The sequence below is a fragment of the Peromyscus leucopus genome, chromosome 11 (genome assembly GCF_004664715.2).
Source record: "Peromyscus leucopus breed LL Stock chromosome 11, UCI_PerLeu_2.1, whole genome shotgun sequence".
Taxonomy (NCBI): domain Eukaryota; kingdom Metazoa; phylum Chordata; class Mammalia; order Rodentia; family Cricetidae; genus Peromyscus; species Peromyscus leucopus.
The window spans coordinates 10,286,689-10,307,267 of record NC_051072.1 but is presented as its reverse complement, the minus strand read 5'-3'; the positions used below and the strand labels follow the sequence as shown (position 1 = coordinate 10,307,267).

Sequence of the window (20,579 nt, the reverse complement as noted above, 5' to 3'; positions counted from 1 at the left end):
GGAAAGAAGAGATTTTGGAATTATTATCAAATGAAGAAAAAAATAATAAAATGTGAAGAAATATATTGAGTAATGTTGAACCCTATGTTTTAAGAATGATAGTGTGTTTTCTGATGTAACTGCAACTCCACAGAAAACTACCTGAGAGCCTGAAGCTCAAAAAGCTCAAAATACTCAAAAAGTAGACCTAAGACTCAGCTTTCCGCAGTTCTGCCCATGCTGTTATCTCTTCGTGCCGGGGTTCTCTCTGTCAGCCATGTTGATTAATCCTTTCTATTTCTGCTCATCCATTTTCGCTCTCCTCACATTCAGGTTCCTTTGATTCTGCAGTTCTGCCCTCTGCCTAATCCTTTTCTCATATACAACATTTTCAGTATATGGATCATTGTATTTCATCTGCTTTCAAATGATGAATGCTTTATCTTTCATTTTTCTCCAAGTGCATGTAAAATGAATTTAAAAAGCTCAAAATATCTCTATATTCCCAAATACTTATGTTTGTGCAGCAGAATTTTTGCATTTTGTAATAACAGATTTATTATGAATGCTAGTTTAGTTGCTGTCATTAGCTATGTTATATTAATTTAAATAACATCAATAAACTTCTGATACAAAACTCTTATTTTACACTTATTAAGAAATACAAATCATTTTATAGTGATGGTTCCTTTAAGTCAGGTATGTGAAACCACTAATTACTCATCTGTCTTTAATTTTTTTATTTCTTTTCTACCTACTGTGAACTTAATTATTAGATTTTGTTCTTAAGATTAAAATTAAATCAATTTTATAATTCAATCATAACACAAACAATTAAGATGGAAAGATTCCAAATCTTTCAATATGTTCAGATTTCATCTTGCTGAGATGGTCAATTCCGATTCCAAGTGTCTGAGTTAATGCATATTTTCAAGAAAAATAGCAATGGGTGTGGGTATATACCATTTCAGCAGTCACTAAAGTAACTCTCCTATAGAAAAATGTTCAGAGGTGGTTTGAGAAAAATTGTAATCTAAATTAAAGATGCTGAAGTGGATTTGTCCATCTGACTGGTTTTCTGACAATGTGTGTCACATATACTCTATTGCCTGTGATGTATTCTCGCTTCTATTCTTCTAATGATTTTATATCGATATAACATGAATATTGTGTTGCTGTTATGAAAAAGCAGGATTAAAGAATGTTGTGAGAAAATAGAGAAGCATGTCACCTTGTTTGGTAAGCTATATAATAATATGGGAAAGGGTATGAAGCAAGAGGATATGAACTTGATGGGATGTGCTAATTTTAAGGAGAGAGACTGAAACGTGTTCCCATACAAAAGGAAAAAAGCTCAGTGTAAAATAAGTGTAGGAGATAAGTTAAGAGAAGCATTTTTTTAATATCCATTTATTTATTTATTTTCTTTTATTTATTTTATTTTACAATACTATTCAGTTCTACATAACAGCCACAGATTCCCTTGTTCTCCCCCTTCCTACCCTCCTCCCCTTCCCTCCAGCCCACCCCCCATTACCACTACCTCCAGATCAAGGGAAGCATTGATTTTTAAGAGAGATGTTAGAGGGAAAGACAGTCTTTTAAGGAGTCAATCAATGGTAGAAGATAGTTATTATTTATGATCAATTGCATCCTTTACTGAGAAAAATGAAGGGCAGGAGGGAGTAAGTAGTAGGTAAAAATACATTTACAACCATCTAGTAATAGGAGGCTTGCATTGAGACCACCCCAGTACTAAGCCTTATCAACTTGATGCAATTTGAGAAAATATTAGTTTTTCAGAAATAAAGCCTGTAGTAGCTAGTTTTTGTGTACCAACAAAGTACAAGAACTTTTTTGACAATGAGATTGATGAAGAGCTCTTACTACCTGCATGACCACAGTTAATTTTACAAAATAAGATAATTAATGATTATATGTTTACATATTTGATTGACTTCATTGGATTTTTTTATGTATACAGTAGACATTTTGAAAAAAAAAAAAGATAGTTCAATTGGCTAAATGTTATTGAGGAAATACAGAAAATAGTCTTGATAACCAGACCTAATTGTCTTCAACCCTGGTTTCCTTTCCTAGGTATATTTCCTCAGAGGTGAGTTAATGTTAGTACTTCCAATATTGTTATATCTTCAGATTAATATTATCAACTTCACAGTTATTTATAAGCAATTGTAATTGGAAAAGAGGCTCCCTTCTTCGGTGTATTTTAACCTTCAGAAGATACTGGTTAAGGTGGCAAGATACAGATGAAAAAGTCCTTGAAACCCTGCTCTCATTTAATCTCTTAAGGCAGCTCACCTTAGTCAGCAAAGCAGAAAAGCTAATCTCCTCTGAGATCAAAATCAGTCCTGCTCTATAACTCAGCAGCAGACACACTGTCTCATCCCATCCATATCATCGCTTCGTCAGGAAATTGCCAAGTTGAATTCACTGATGCATTGCATGGTACATTGTAAATACACCTTGATATGTTTCATTCATAGTTTGATGGAGCCTGACTAGGTGGAAAGGCGACAGAGATAAGGATGAATGTAAGTTCCATCCATGTCTCTGACAAAAACCTCTGAAACTTAAGGGTGGGCTTCTGGCTAGGAATCTCTCTCAGAACCTCTTCTTATGATCACAATACACATTTACAGAAACTGTTCTAGTCAGTATTGTTGTTAATGCATTTCGATGTACTTATTTTATTTGTATGAGCATTTTGCTCGAATGTATTTATATGCACTACATCCATGCCTGGCACCTGTGGAGGTGATAAATGGGCCTAGGATCCCTTGGCAATAGAGTAATGTGTGGTTACAGAGCACCATATGAGATCTGGACATCAAATCCATATCCTTTGCAAAAACAGCTTCTCTTCACAACTGAGCCATCTCTCCAGGAGCTCTCCTTTTAAGCATAAGGTTCCAATTTTAGTTGTTATCTTAATTATTTTACCAACTAATATTTTCATACTTATCTTTTTCTATCTTGTTTCACTTTCTATATATCTATTAACTGAAACATAAGCTCTTGTTTTTATTTATTTTTAAAAGTTATGCATGACATTTTACTAATTCTTTTTTCACATAAATAAAAGACAAGTTCAACTTTGTCTGTTAATTATTTATCAGGAAAATATTTAGTATAAACGCATCTTACCCTAGCTTGACAACTCTGTCTCATGGAACCTTCTCCACCATCAACCTTGATTAACCTTATTAGTTCATTATCTGGATCATGTTAGGCTTATTGTTGTAGGTTATTAGGTATAGCTTTTTATGTGTGCATATACTGGCTTTAATATATATACATTAATACAATATATTTTTATTCATTCATTCCCATCCCTTAAGATCTCCTACCTACCAACCCACCAACTTCATATTCTTTCTCATTTTCAGAAAGATAAGCAAAACAAACAAAAACAATAAAATAATAAATGTTAACAAAACAAAACAAAAATCACACAAACATATGGATCATATTTTGTGTTGGACAACTATTTCTAAGCATAAAGCCTGTCCTTGACTGTGGCTAACATATCTACTGTCACTCCATTGGACAAAATAGATTTCCTCTCTTCCATTAGATATAAATTTCACATAGCTTCTTACTTATGTTGGGATTTTGTGCCCATTTTATCTTCTCCCTGTTTAAATTTTGTCTGTCTTGCCTATGTAAAAGTCTTCCATGTGTTGTCTCTGTTTTTGTGGGTTAAATGCACTTCATTCCTGTCAATCTAGAAGGCATAGTTTCCTCAGAGCCATGTACCACCTCTGGCTTTTACAATTTTTCCATCTCTTCTTCTTCAAAGTTCCCCGAGTCTTCAAGAGAGCAGTAGGATTAATACATCCAAGTAGAACTGATTATTGAGGTGGTATTGTGTTTCCCAAAATATTGTGCACCCTAAGAACCTTACCTGGGGTCAGAGACAGAACAGCCACAATATTAAACATGAGGATAGACAGTGGTAGCACATGCCTTTAATCCTAGCATTCCAGAGGCAGAGATCCATGTGTTCAAGGATACAGCCAAGCATAGTGACTCATCACGCCTTTAATCCCCAGAAAGCCAGCCTTTAATCCCAAGGAGTGATGGTAGAAAGCAGAAAGGTATATGTAGCTGGAGGGCTTCTCTCCAGGTTCCCCAAGCCCCGCAGTCCCACAATCCACTTATAAAATAATCACTCAGACGCTTATATCACTTATAAACTGTATGGCCGTGGCAGGCTTCTTGCTAACTGTTCTTTTATCTTAAATTAACCCATATTTATAAATCTATACCTTGCCACGTGGCTGGTGGCTTACCAGCGTCTCTACATGCTCTTCTCCTGGCGGTGGCTGCAGTCTCTCTCCCAGCCTTCCGCTTCCCAGAATTCTCCTCTCTCCTTGTCCCACCTACCTCCTGCCTGGTCATTGGCCATCAGTGTTTTATTTACATAGAGTGATATCCACAGCAGGTATATAAGGTGTGAGGACCAGACACTAGAAGCATTTGGCTGGTTAAGCATTTGGCCTGGTTAAGCATTCAGGCTTTTGAGCAGCAATTCAGCTGAGACCCATTCTGGATGAGCACTCAGAGGCATTGAATCTGTGGAAGCAAGACCAGTTGAGGATCCAGCGAGGTGAGGTAGCTGTGGCTTGTTCTGGCTCTCTGATCTTCCAGTGTTCACCCCAATAACTGGCCTCAGGTTTGATTGTATTAATAAGACTCTCTAATTCCTGTTACAGATTATTGCAATGTTCCCTATTATAGAGTATCCAGTTTTGAATCACTGTGTTAATTCCCATCTCCTACAACAAGAAGCTTCTCAAATAAAGGCCATTCAATGCTCTGATCTATGGGTATAACTACATGTAATTTGGAATATTCTTTTTTTTGCTATTTTTCATAAAAAGAATAATAGCATAGATTTTCCTCTAGAGCATGTCACCTATCTAGTCTCAGTTTTCTTGGCCTGATTAACAGTATCTAATATTGGTTCCATCTAAAGGAGTCAACATTAAATCCATTTTTAAGTGGTTGGTTAGTTCATAACATTTTTGCCACATTTGCCCAGTATATCTTCCAGGCAGGTTGATGCTATAAGTCACAGTGTTTGTAGCTGGTTAATATTGGTAATTGCCTTCACTGCTGATAATATAGTTCATAGTTCTTTCTAGCTTGTCAGTAGTGGTGAAGCTTCCAATTGGGCACCAATTTTATGTCTGTACATTTAATTAAATATGTGATATCAACAATAGGGCCTTACTGTCAGGTTTTGGAGATAATCAATAGCATTGGTAATAGTATGTGATAGTTAGGAGACAGGGTCTATGGGATGCAATTGGTGAACAAGTCAGTATTTGTTCTTTTAATACATAAGCTCATTAAAATACATATTTATTATTATTTTATGTATCTGGATATACTGCCTTCATATAACTCTTTGCATTATATGTGTTCAGTGCCCACAGAGATACTGTGGAAAATTCTAACAAAAGTATATTATATATTTTATATGATAATCACATTATTATTATGCCAGATAACATATTTTTTGTCTTTAGTAAATTGTGTTTATTGAGATTCTTATGGATATTCTCTTACTTTGCATGAGAGAATAAAGACTACACTGTATTTTATTTCTTTTCTATAAAACTTGAATGTTTGTTGAACCACAAAGAAAACAAATAAAATGACTATCTTTGAATGCACATACAAACACAAAGATTAATCATCTTTTTCATTGTGATTCTAATACACTTTTCATTTGAACAACTGTTAGCTATTTTATTTTTTAAAATTAAGCAAATATATTTAATTCTTCGAGGGCTCTGTCTTTGCGAATTTATTTTGATCTTCTAGAAACAATCAAAAGAAGGTCAGGATTTCAATTTGATCAACTTGATTGTTGCATTTTAATATATTTGATTAAGGACTGCTATTGAACAAATTATGTTCCAGGCATTAAACTTTAGGCATTATCATGAGCATTGAATAATGAATCATTTGAAATTTTACTAAATTTTCATTATAGTTTCAATCACATATAATTATTCATAGTATAATACTGTACTCTATTAGGAAACAAGTTTTCTGATAAAATATAATGATTGGCTAAGTTTGATTCATATATAGATATTGATAAATTTTGATTTTTTTGGTTTATTTATTTATGCCCTACATAGAGCTATCATATTTATGTATCTAGTATATATGTACATATATATTGACATTCTTATACATATAAAAATGTGTATCCAATTACATGCACAATGATTGAGATGAAAGATATTTCCACTTATTTCCTATATTCAAACGACTACAGTAAAACATGTAATAATTTTTATTAATATTGAAATTATACACAAATGAATGTTCACTCTTCTGTTGAGTGAAATGCATAATAAGAATGCTTATACATGAATTCTATTCTCTATTGAAGGTCCACAACCCTGGGAAAATCTGAAAAGAGGGTGACAAAGCATGCCAAGCAAGGAAGTTCAGAAAGAGAGGCATTAGTTGAATTAATCCTATCTTTCCTTATATTTGCATATCATAGTTTACAATGCACACTTTCAAAACAGATTATACATAATGATGATATTGCCTAATACTTAGAATTCGGCTGTATTCCACAGTTAAAATAAAATTTTAATGTATGGAAATGTGAATACAATGGAATCATTATCTACTCACTGTGAAGTTCAAAGTCAAAATGAAGGAACCATATAAATTATATAAAGCAAAAGCTCTGACGAGTCTCTCTCCTATTGCCTAAGAGACCAGAACATTTAGTCCTCCTGTACTCGATGAAATTTTGCCTAATAGGTCTTGTTGGCTAGATAATAGTTTCAATATCGATATATTCTTCATGGTAATATAGTTCCAAGGGAGAAACACACAAGGGTGATTGAAGGGAGAGTAGAAGAGATTAATGAGAAACTATTAAACTATCCTAAATATGTAAAGCTGGATGGAACTAGACTGATGTGATAGATGACAACTATCTACATTAATATGAAATAGATTAATATTAAAGAGCAAAAGTTCTGCATTATATGTGAGAAAGAGCAATGATATGTAAAGGCAATTACTAAGAATAATGAGATAAAATTAAGAAACTAAAATCTTCTATGAAAATCACACTGAACTCATTGATAATGAGGTGTTAAATTAGAAAATTGAGCAGTAGCTAAAAAGAAGTAAGAGAAATCCAATTGACCAAGGAAATTAAAATTGCCCCAAGGATAAGCACTTCTTGCAGAGACCAAAGAGATAAAGAAAATTTTCCAAATATTGTTAGTTTCCTGGCCATATATTTGTTTTAATTAAATAAATTACAAAATTCCTTGGATGTCTTATAATTATAATTAGATAATTTATTGACTCATTTTAAATTTAACAATAAAGAGTCAAATAGATGATGGATGAGCTCTTTTGTTACTCAATACAATACATGCACAGACAGATTAATTCTTTATACTCATTCAAATATGTTTATGCCATGTTATTTACTTTTTCCTATTAAGTTTCCAACAATATAACCTTACTCTTACAAGTGAGAGTTCATAACCTGAGTTTAAAACTCATTCACATCATTTATAGCCTGCTTCCACTGGGGAATTTATCAATTCAATTTTCTGACTTCTGTCTGATTCCTCACCTGTAAGAGAGAAACACATGAACAATTAATTATACATCTGTATTAAGTGAATAAATTTATGTTAAAAATTTAGGGTGAATGCAGCTGTTTAGAATTCAGATTTCCAAAATAATATGAAATTGGCATGTGTCCTTGAAGTAACATGTTAAACACCAGTATACTTGAGAGTGATGAAGGGCTCAGTCGCTTTCCATGCATTAAAAATTATTTCAGCTACATGAAATATAAATATGAATTGATAATAAGTTTTTTCTTGAGGAAATCTATATAGATATGAAATATTGCCAACGCACTAGAGTACTGTAGCAACATACCCGGGTCCTTGAATTGTGTTGATTTCATTTTATTTAGGAAGGCCACCTTTTCAGAAGTGGGAGACTGTCAGGGAAATTTGCTGAAGTGATTATGTTTAAATATCTTTGAAGCAGTATCTGTAATATTCTCAAGAACTGACTACGAGTAAATGCTTTATATCTGGTTACCTTACCTTTAAAATATGAATGTTATAGTCAAATAAGTTTATGTACTATTATGCCATTAGAATATATGTATTTCAAAAATAGATGTAGGCTGGAGACATAGCTTAGTGAGTTAAGATCTTCTTATGACTTGCATTATGACCAGAGTGTGGGTGGCCTAATCCCAGTAAATTCAACAGAGGTTTGTCCTCTGAACTTCATCTATGTATGGTGGCATGTTCATTCCTGTACTACTCATACACAGATATGTAAAAACATACAAAGATTTAAAACTACAGGTCACTGTCTTCGGAAATTCATTATCTTCTAGAGAACTACGTGTGGGATGAAACAAAATAGCCTGTCAGAGCAACAATGACAATTAGACTCAGGGTTGGGTGGAGATTGGAATGATAAGAGTGTTCACTCTAAAACACAAATAATAAATTTTGTAATGAAGAAACCAAACCAGGAGTGAAAAAAATCACCATTTTTTAATGGTAATAGTTAAAAATGAAAGAATGTAAGTCAGAGTCACCAAACAAGTTTTACTTCTATAAGAATAGTCAAATGTACAGGGAGTGAAATAAGTAAAGCTAATAATATATAAAGGAAGTAGTGGGGAAAGATGCTTATTTTACTTTTTTACTACATTATAATATTAATATTCACTGTTGAATAGCTGTAGATTGTATATAAAAATTTGTACACTAAAAGAAGTCGAAACAGCAAAAATATGAACCTTTCCAAATAGCAAAAGGCTTTTATACTACAGAACTAAAGCTATTTAAAACATAGTAGTTAAAGTTATATAAGTGATAAGGGAAACACAAGACCAAATAAGAAATAGGATGCCAATCATGATAGATTCATACTATCCATACAAACTCAGGAAAACAAACAACATTAACACAATGATATTCTAAGTACTTCTCAGTCCATTCTACTTCTAAATGTGTTAAGGATCAAAAAATAAAATAAAGTTAAATAAATCATATACATGTTCAACATTGGAAGATAGGAATAGAAAGTTAAGTAATATCAACCAAAGGCTAGAAAAAATAATAAATTTTAGTAACATAAAAATTGATAAATAGAATCCTAAATTCATTTGGATGTTATTTAGAAGCATGGAAGACATAGAAAATACTAAAAAGCTACAAAATCTAAAAGCTGTTCTAAATAAATTTCCATGAGAAATAATTTTAGAAGCCAAAAATATAATAAACTCATATGGAGTGAGTTTGAAGTGAGGAAATTGGAAATGCATGACTGAAACCTCTTTCTAAATCCATTCCAATTAATTTTCTCTAATCTGAAAAGTCAAATAAATCCAGTTATACTTGACCCTCAGACTCATTAAAACAACAGGACATTTCGATGGCATGTTTAAATACAGCCAATCAGTGTCCATGTCTTCCTAGGAATGCTATACTCAGGTAGTACTGACTCAGTGGCTGAAACACTAACCAGATTCCCTCAGAGTTCTAACAGCTAGACTGGGCTCTCCTTAACACCTGAGATGAAACCCTTCTTGCTTCTGCTGTCTTCTAGAGCAGTGGTCCTCAGCCTGTGTGGGTCATGACCCATTAGGGGTCATATATCAGATATCCTACAGATCAGATATTTACGTTATGATTGATAACAGTAGCAAAATTACAGCTATGAAGTAGCAATGAAATAATGTTAGGTTTGAGGGTCAAGGCAACATGAGGAAAACTGTATTAATGGGTCCCAGCATTAGGAAGCACTCTTCTGAAGGCTCTGAGAATGTCTTGGCTTAATAGCATTTCTTTGTGTATATATGGTAACAGTATTTCACACTGTTTATATCTCTCAACTGGAAGAGTTAAAGAATTGTAGTAATTTAATTTGGCACCCATTTGTATAATCAAGATACGCCTATCACATCCTCTCTCTCTCTCTCTCTCTCTCTCTCTCTCTCTCTCTCTCTCTCTGTATGTGTCTATCTATCTATCTATCTATCTATCTATCTATCTATCTATCTATCTATCATTTGTCTCTTTGTTTCTGAGAGAGAGAGAGAGAGAGAGAGAGAGAGAGAGAGAGAGAGAGAGAGAGAGAGAGAGAAAGAGTGTCCAGGTCACAATTTGGTTACTATATATAATCTACGTCTGTTTCCCCAAAATCCATATCTGCCCCATGCATAGAAAACCCCACCTTGAAACATTCATAAACCTCAGTGATATGCAAAATCAGTACAGAGTTCCAAACCCCTCCATCTAACTCTAAAATTGGTGAAATTCTGAGTATGTTTGATCCTAGGGCAAGCATCTTTATCTGTGGACCTACGAGCTTAGAAAATAAACCATCTGTTGCCAATCTCTAGTGCTAGGAGAGGCACAGAAGGTAGTTAGCACGCCTGACATCCTGACACAGAGAAAATGGAAGGAATAAGGAGTTCCTAGTCTAAAACAAGTTTTAAATCCAGCAAGGCACATTTCATTTGATTTCAAGTCCTGAGGATAACCCTTTGTGGCTCAAGTCAGTTCTCTAAGCCTACAGCTCTGCCCTGCACTCCCTCAGCTCAGTGCTTACATTGTCTAAAATCTGTTTGCTTTGAAAGGTATCTTTATTAACCACAGCAGCAAAGCTGAGATTTCTCTGGCTGGTTGTTGAGTTACAATGCAATTGGAATGCCTAGACATCAAGGAGTGGTTTACTTCCCAGTAATGCCTGGGCATGCACATAACCTAAAAAAGCCAGAGAACACAGTTTTTGTGAAGGTCCCCAGAATGCGTGGAGAATCCTTTCACTTTATAGGTGCCCGTGGTTTTTGATCCAATGAGGTGTGTTTCTTGGCTACAAAAAGATGGTTAGATATAATATTTTAAGTCTCTCTCTCTCTCTCTCTCTCTCTCTCTCTCTCTCTCTCTCTCTCTCTCTCTCTCTCTGTGTGTGTGTGTGTGTGTGTGTGGTGTGTGTGTGTGTGTATGTGTGTGTGTGTGTGTGTGTGTGTGTGTGTGTGTGTGTGTGTGTGCTTGCATGTACATGTGTCTTGAGGTCAGGGGGCATCTTTCTGAAGTCAGTTCATGCCTTCTACTATGTGCGTCCCAGTGATCAAAAGAAGCAACTTCACAGGCTGAGCTTCTCACTCCACTGGATCTAGTTTTGTTTTGTCTTTACTTTCTTTTTCTTTGTAATCTAGTTTAGTGCAGTTGTTTTTAAAATTGTAATTATTTAAAAACATTCTCATACAATATATTTTTGAATATATTTTGGTCATATTATTTCCCCTCCCTCAATTCCTCTTTTACATCTGTATTTGAGTCCTGAGGGGTGTGGTGTGGTGATATATTGTTCCCCAATATATTGTGCATACTAATGTGGTGGTATTGTGTTCCCCAAAATATCGTGTACCTTAATAAACTTATCTGGGGTCAGAGAACAGAAAAGCCACTAGTTAGGCTGTGAAAGCACACGCCTTTAATCCTATCATTCCAGAGACAGAAATCCCTCTGGATATCTGTGAGTTCAAGGCCACATTGGAAACAGCCAAGCATGGTGACACATGCCTTTAATCCCAGAAAGCCAGCCTTTAATCCCAGAGAGTGGTAGTAGAAAGCAGAAAGATATATAAGGCGTGAGGACCAGAAACTAGCAGCATTTGGCTGCTTAAGCATGTGGCTGGTTAAGCTTCAGGCTTTCCAGCAGCAATTCAGCTGAGAGCCATTGGGATGAGGACACAGAAGCTTCCAGTCTAAGGAAACAAGACCAGCTGAGAAGATGACCAGGTGAGGTTAGCTGTGGCTTGTTCTGTCTCTCTGATCTACCAGCATGGACCCCAATAACTCGACTCAGGTTTGATTTTATTAATAAGAACTTTTAAGATTCCTGCTACATACTAATAAACTTATCTGGGGCCAGAGGACAGAACAGCCACTAGAGAAACATAGTGGCCAGAAAATGGTGGTGCACATGCCTTTGATCCTATCACTTGGGAGGCAGAGATCCATCCAGATCTCTGAGAGTTCAAAGCCACACTGGAAACAGCCAGGCATGGTGACTCACTCCTTTAATCCCAGGAAGTGGTGGCAGAAAGCAGAAAGGTATATAAGGTATGAGGACCAGGAACTAGGGCTGGTTAAGCTTTTAGGCTTTTAGCTGAGATCCATTTGGATGAAAACTCATTGGCTTCCAGTCTGAACAAACAGGATCAGCTGAGGAATTGTCGAGGTGAGGAAGCTGTGCCTTGTTCTGCTTCTCTGATCTTCCAGAGTTCACCCCAATATATGGCCCCAGGTTTGTTTTTATTGATAAGACCTAACAATTCGTGTTACAGTGGGGTTTAATAATATCTTCCCATTTAAGGCAGAGTACCCCAAATTCTCTCACTGTTTACACACCGTCAAGTTATGGAGGTTTAAATTTGAAGAAGGAAGAGAATGCTAAAGTAGGAATCTGAGAGAAATAACTAACAAATAATTTTTAAAAGATAAAATTGTGAAAACTTACCATATATATTATATATTATGTATATATAATTTTTAGATACATAATGGGGGACACAATGCCTCAACTAGATATGTTACCACATAATACCCCCAATGCTAGGAATAGGTGCCAACTTTTTGAGTGGATGACCAAAGGGGGTTTCATAGTCCCCCAACACTATAGGAATGAACAATGCTACTGATTACATTTGACATCCTGAGGGCAAGCAGGTATTGATAAAGCCATTGCTTACTAATGTCATTGAACATGTAGAAATCCTGTGTTTCCCAACTAGAAGCTTCACCCCAATGGACTAACATTTAGAATGCTGAAAGTACCATACATGTAATTGAACAGGGAATTTATCATCAATTTCACCTAGCTATGAACCCTGTTACATACCTGCAATATAGATAACTGGACCTGACTGCAAAACCTTCTCACACATCTCCCCAAGTGTTACAGGACTAAATAACCACTTTTTTTTTGGTTGGATTTAAGACCAATTCCATTAGAAGCAACACACAACTGACACTATAAATTAGGCAAAGAAGCTGAGAATAGATAGGTCACGGACCATAGGGGAACACCTACGATTGTTACACTGTTAAATGAACACACCAATCGAATGACCCCTGATGACATGCTGCTGTACTCATAGATCAGTTCCTTATTCATCCCTCATCAGAAAAGCTGCTTCTTAGAGTACATGGTTATGAGTGTAGCTTTTTAATTTATAATCCAGTCATTCATTTTAGATGTATCAAATAGATCAGTGGTAGAGTATTTTCTTGGTGTGTGCAGTTCAATACCCATTATCACAGTGGATAACTAAATGTGCAAACAAAGCCAGTGGAGTTTGGACTGCAATAAAATTTTATCCTAAGAATTAAACCTAAAGCAAATCCTATTAAAACAAAAACTAAGCAAACAAAAACAAAACAGAGCAGTGTTTTGCTCTTAGGCCTGTAATTGTTTTCTGTAATCATTAAGTTATGTTTATGATTGTCAGTGCAGAACCATGATAAACTTGACTACCTCTCCACAGTAAATGCAAACTAATGATGCAGACTCATGACCTTCTACCCAAAAGACTTACCCCAGCTCTCCAGTCTTTTAAACTGCAATGCATTTGACTCAAATAATCCCATCCATCCACCAACAAATATATGAGTGAAACAATCTGTAAATAATAATGAACAAATTGTCAAGCTCTATAGTCCATTATTTTCATACAGAATTCTATCCCTAAAAGCAGAAACACTTTGTCCATAGCTCCTATTTTAGCTTGAGCACCATAGTTAGTCAACTGAATGTTTGTCACGATGTACCGAGAAACACCTATGAACAATCACTTGTTTTACAATACATTTTTCACGTATTTACCATGTCACACTTGACCAGGGATGTTTGTTTCATTGAAGCAGAAAGTCCTATGTTTTCAGTTTACAAACTTCCAGAGATTTCATGCTATTTGCTTTTCATGATACTTCAATAATCAGAGTGAATTTTCCGTTTTCTTTTATTCAATGTATTGTTTTTATTTATGTGACTTTGTAAATAGATTTTATTGTTTCTAATGTACTGTATTTGATGGATATATTTAGGCTAAAAAATGTTTGTGACTAAAAATTATTAAGAGCTACAGGCAGAATTCTATATAAATCCCAAAGACTAAAGATTTTTAATTTTTTAAAATTTATAAATGATGGGTTAGTTGTACATGTTTACCACATTTACAGTATTGGTAAATAATATGTTGCCCCCTTTATGTACTTCTGTAATTATAATACAATGTGATGTATACTTGATATTGAATACATAATTATGAAATATACAGAATAAATGAGTGATTATATTTCCTCCCAATTTTTCTATAAGTACAATTTAATATCACCAATTTTTGTTCAGAAATGACACTCTCACTTTTAAAATGTTTCTATTTGTGGCAGTAAAACTGTCTTCAAATTTCTGACCCAACCTGAAATTATTCTCTTCTTCCTTTGTGGCTACAGATGGTCCCTATCCATCCATCTGCCAGTCTTGGCAAACCAGTTTCCCAGGATGATTATCTCGGCCTGGAGGTAGTTAAACTTATATTAGATGATCATCAACAGGAAACCATGTGTCCACACAAACAGCCTGAACCTTAGCATTAGGTGGGCAACATTAAGACATGTGACATCTATTTTGCCAAAGGGATCTGCTAGGAAATGTGTGGTCTATCCTCTTCAATGCACAGCTTGATAATAAGATCAAAATAAACTAAATGGGGCCAGAATTTCCTTCACTAATTTCACTGAGTTGAAGGGAGTAAATTTTGGGAAAATGAATGAATGAAGATGGATATTTTAAAATCCAATGTTGTGAGAAAAGATGTGATCATTATTAGCAAAACAAATAGGACTCAAATTTAAGAATGACGTTGGTCAGAAAGTTTTACACAAAAGTAAGTTTAACAAATATTATTATAAACATTGATCTTAAGCAAATATTAGCCCTCTTGTCTTCTGCTTCATATTAGCAAGATATCCATATATCAATCATCTGGTCTAGATATAAAGAGGATGGTGTTCACCCACAAGTCTTTGTTGTTGTTGTTTACAAATTTAATTTATTTGAATCTATATTTTGATATGTATGTGTGTGACAAATATGTAAAGCATGTAAATGCATTGTGCTCTTGATGGTAGGAAGTGGGTATCATGTCCCTTGCAACTGGAGTTACAGATAATTGTCAACTTGGTTGGTTTTGCATGATAGTCTAAAAGTAGTGCTCATAAACACTAAGCTTCTATCCAGCACGTCCCTGGTCCTTGAGAAGAATACATAATGACTATTTTAAGATAATTGATTTAAACTGGAGTGAGGTGTATAAAGAATTGAGAGACAGATTCTTCCTTCTTTAAAGGAGAGTGGAATCTAGAAAAGAAAGGTTTGGATTTGTCCATCCTGACAGGACCTAGATCTTCTTGGAGAGAGTTATTAATTATTTTCAGAATTTATTTTTAATTTCAGTACCTTTCCAAGAGAACGAGTTATAATTAGTAGTCTACGGACTGCAGATTTAATTAACCACCACTAAAAATGTATAAATCTAAGGGAATAAGATTTTTATTCTATGTGCATATATGCAGATTACATATTCTCTACTTTTGAGAATTTTTTTAAAAGGCTTTAACTTACAAAAATTGGCAAAATGGCTACAGTGGTCCAGCTAGGCCACTATGGCTTTAGGAGCTTTTCCAATTTTCAGACCCTGCTTTGGGGCAAAAGTGTGGTTACCTCTTCTATAGAGTGTTTGCAATTCAAGAAGGCCAATTTCAAGACGATCAGGAAGGAACAGAAGAAATAATCATCAGTAGTACTGAAGATTTTGTTTATAATTTCTCTAAGGGCAATTTTTAGGTACCTTTTGTCAATGATGTTGATGGGGGCATATGTGACTCCCAAAATCACACGTTGAAGCTTCACCCCCATTATGAGAATAGTTAGACACAGCATCTGGAAGAGATGCTTAGATGTGGGTAACAGACCTTCGCAAACATCTTCAAAAGAACAGAAACAACATAAATTTCATGCTCCAATATCTAAGGCTATCAGAAAGATGTTATTTGCATAATTTGATACAAACCTGATCAGACAACAGATCTGCCACCATATTGATATAGAATGCCCTAGCAGTACTTTGGGGCAAAGAAAATAGCATAGCATCTCTATAAGGAATGGCTACAACTGATCACACCAAGAAGAAAATAGTAAGGGGGTTCCATCGGGATAGTTTATCAGAAACATTAATAGGGATGAAATAGTTCTGTGTATGTTTTCTAACGAGTATTTATCAAAAGCAGCATCAATGAATATTTCGGTTGGTTCCAAGTGAATGAAGCCCCTCATACCATCTGTGATAATGTCTCTATCCAAACTTTCATAAAATTAAAATGAATCACAGGTCATTTGGGCTAGCATACCCAATTGCAAGCATAAATTTCCACCAAGGTTAGCATTTTCCAAACTCAAGTTCTTCTCAAAAAATCAGTGTTCCTATTCACTGTCATACCTATATCAGTTTGCACCACTGCTAATATTCATACTACTCAATATGACTTAGAAAGTTAATATAAAATATTTGTTTAATGTTTTTATCCTATAATATTTGAATGGCATTCTTTGGGAAAGGGCATAAGTTGCTATCATTTGCAAATAAAGTTGAACTTATGATGCCTGATACATATTTTTAATGGAAGGCAAGTATTAGTTGGAGGGCTGGCTGTGTAGTTAAATTGTAAAATACTTACCAAATGCATCAGGCCCAAGGTTCATTCCCCTACAACAAGAAAAGCTCCAATTGGAAAACTTAAAAGTAAGGAAGAAACTAAAATTATTATAATGACCAATTAATACAGGTTCAAAGATAAAGTACTTTTAACCAAGCAAAGAAAAAAAAAAAGCTGCTTTTAAAACTGTGCTCTCACTATCATAATATATCAAGAAATATGATAAACAAAGTAGATTACATAGTGCTAGAAGTAAAACAAAGAAAATACCTGAAGTACATAATTTCTATGTAGCAAAGAACACAAAAATTAAAGTGAAGAGACATTAGGAGAAAATATTTTCAAACATGGTATTTAATGAGTAAAGAGCATAATTCTAGAAAGACCTACAGTCAAAAGCAAAATCACCACACATCCAAATTAAAATAAACAAAGAATGATTAAAGAATAAGAGGTAGATTACATAAATGTAAAAAGTTATTTATTTCAAATTTAAAACAAGTAAGCAACTTATATTTTTAGATTATCCATTTAATAATTTCTTCTTGGTGGGGATGGGGAGGGCAAGAAAGTGTCTCTGAGAAGCAATATTGTGTTTGAGGGCAATTTATTTCCTTCTGGTTATAACCACATTCTGCTTTGCTATGGTGTTACCGTTAATTCTCTTTTGATGTCATAATTCAGGAAAACATTATAACTATTTTTTAAAGAAAAGTAAGTTGACTTCCTTCTGATATGGTTTTCATAAGTAGAAAAAGATCTGCAACTTTGAAAGATGTGGAAGTCCTAACCTTGGCTATCATATTGTTCCTCTTCAGCCACTGAACTATGAGAAAAAGAAGTCCTACACGCTCAACATTGAAGGAGCAAACACACACCTGGACTTCCGCTTTTCCCACCTGGGTCCATTCAAAGATGCCACCATGCTGAAGATCATTGTTGGGGATGTGAATGAACCACCACTCTTTTCCATGCCTTCTTATGTCATGGACGTCTATGAAAATGCCAAGATTGGGACAATTGTTGGCACCGTCTTGGCACAAGATCCAGATAGTGCTAACAGCTTAGTAAGGTATGGTATTCTTGCCCTCACAGGTACTTGAAGATGTGGCTTATGTCTCAAGGTAAATTAATGTGAATTAAATATATTTATGTTTATAAATATATGTAAAATATATCTTGAGTTACCATAGTTAAGTAATTATCTAAATATCTAAATAAATTAACAGACAAAAATTGATTAAATTATTAATGTATGATGGGGCTTGGGAAGCTGGCTCAGTGGATATACAGTGTCCTATGCAAGAAGACCAGAGTATGTGTCATCTAAACATCTGATGAACATCATAGTCTATGTGTATTTCTAGCAGTCTAAAGGTAAAGATGGCAATCCCTGAGAGAAATTGAGTAGGTGTACTCCTCCTTATCATTTAAGGTTATTATTTAAATCAAATACACACACACACACACACACACACTGCACACACAGAGAAGAATATAATCTCACCAGCTCTAAACATCTATTGTAGAAAACAGATGGTTTTTTCCCCATTGATTTAATTAAATAGCATACTTGAATGAGTAAAAATGTGTTCATAACATTAAACTCCAGAAACTTTGATTATTTGGCAATAAGAAGTGTAGACTCCTTTGTCTATATTTATATCCCTGGAAACCTATATTCTTAGAAAGTTTCTTTAGCTAGTTTATTGCATACAGTTCTGTATTTTAGCCTTCATTCATGAAAACAAAAAAAACTTTTATCATTTGACATTTTTCTACAACATTTCATTGAGGAATTGTAGTTGTTTTCAGTTGCTGATCTATCTCATTTTCTTCCTTTTGGCACTGAAACAGTTGTCCCCAAGAAATCCTCTCCTACTTTCAAGCTTTCTTTTTGTGTGTCCCCACTGAGTTTCAAGTCTCATACCACAGCGTGGAAGGGAGATAATTGGTAAATCAAAGAAAATTGATCAAAGATTATACTGGCAAAGAAAGATAGACTGTACCCTCTCCCCCAATAAGCTCTAAGTTACTCCACTGTATGTTTTTCCTTTCTCTAGTAATATTTGTAGAAATCCTGGGTTTGATTTTTCTAAAGATATCCCAATTCCAGTCTAATTTTAAGGAACATTTGAGTACAAAGAAAGAACATCTGTGCATCAAGATATATATTCATCAACCTTGCTTTTGGTAAAGCAGAAAAAATAAATATGTAGTGAGAAGATGAGAAATATTTCCTTTTCACAGTTATTTGCCATGGAAAGCTGAGGCTCCACCTGCCTCGCTATCTATCTGCTGTGAGCCTGCTTCCTAGTTCAAGTAGAGCTTTCTTCTTATTCTGAATTCACATGACAAAGAGCAGAGAAAAAAATGAGGCCAACAGTCATTTAGATTTTCTTATGTGAGTATATTGCAAATAACCATACAAAGGGCTTCATTATTTTTTTTTAATTTTTGGGCAAAGCTTATTTTATGTCTCTTTATTTTGAATATTTTCTTTTTAATTTTTAAACGTAACATGACAAGTATTGGATATTGTGGCCATTTTAAATTTTGTGTGTATGTGTGTGTTTTTCTTTCTTTCTTTCTTTTTTTTTTTTTTGTAGATTACCTTTCCTCTTTGTTAGTTTGACTTCTATAAGGAATAATCACAGCATGGGTGGCTTATAAATGATGTACATTTATTTCTCTTAGTTCCATATTAGAACCCCAGAGTGTCTGGGTTATGGGGAGGCCTCCCATGTTCCATTACTGCCAACATATATCCTCAATCCTCTCCTGGGAGAGTTACTCTCTTACAACCTCACACCTCAAAGACCTCCCTATGCATTTTGTAGGTATGTGTGTGTCTAAGATGTAACACTAAATGAAAGAGATCCAGAAAAGAACTTGGGATACCCAAAGTCTAACCATTAAACCAGTCACATGACAAAGAATACTCTGACCCCAAAAGCTAATATGACTCAGATTAAGAAACTGATACATCAGAAGAGAAATGAACTGTTGTAGGAACTATACTCATAAAATCAAATTTAAAAGATCTTTATGGAAGACAAAAGTCAATATATGTAAGTCAATGTGCTGTGTGGTCATGTGAATGTTCCAAGAAAAATGAACTAGTTCTATGCCTAACTTAGTGTCCTGTGATATTTCTGATTGACACAGTATTTTCCTCATGTTATTAGAAAGGGAACAGAACACTCAAAGCATTAGGTGTTGCCGTAGAGAGATGATTGATACATAGTTTTCAAATGCTAATAGGTTTATTAGCATAACAATTATTTTATGCTTTGTTTGTATTAAAAAAATAAATGAATTTACTTCAGTTGGCTAGAAATAATTAGAAACTCCAGAACTGCTATTACAGTATATAATTTACATAACATTCATTCTTGATTTTAATAAAAATGTGTCATTCACATAGGATGCAAGGTACAAACTGAGAAAAAAGAGAGAGAGAAAGAGAATTATAACAAAAATAAAAACAAGCCCCATTTGTCTTCCTTTCATGGGGATCATATGTTTAGTAATTAAGGGACATTACTCAGAAGGGATGTACCTTGCAATGTGCCAGGAAATGAAATTAATTTCTCACTTGTAGAACTGATAATAATATTAAAAATATTTTAGTTTTACAAACATTGTGAAACTCTACTTGACTTTATTTTTATTTTACTTTTCAGTTTTTTAAACTATTAGACTCTTCAATTTTTTTAGGAAACCATATAAATTTTGTGTTTTCTTTTTTTT

At 34.4% G+C, this 20,579-nt stretch overlaps 1 protein-coding gene across 7 annotated transcripts in view; it reads left to right on the top strand.

The window, feature by feature from the left end:
• Nucleotides 1-20,579, top strand: part of Cdh18 (cadherin 18) — an 886,990-nt gene that overhangs the window by 805,800 nt on the left and 60,611 nt on the right. For 6 of the 7 annotated variants that reach the window (XM_028868182.2, XM_028868181.2, XM_028868183.2 and 3 more), the window contains one exon: nucleotides 17,645-17,898. In XM_028868182.2, coding sequence (XP_028724015.1) covers nucleotides 17,645-17,898 — 254 coding nt within the window. Of the gene's footprint in view, nucleotides 1-14,422; nucleotides 14,709-17,644; nucleotides 17,899-20,579 lie in introns of those variants that run through there. The other variant, XM_028868189.2, reaches the window with a different exon arrangement.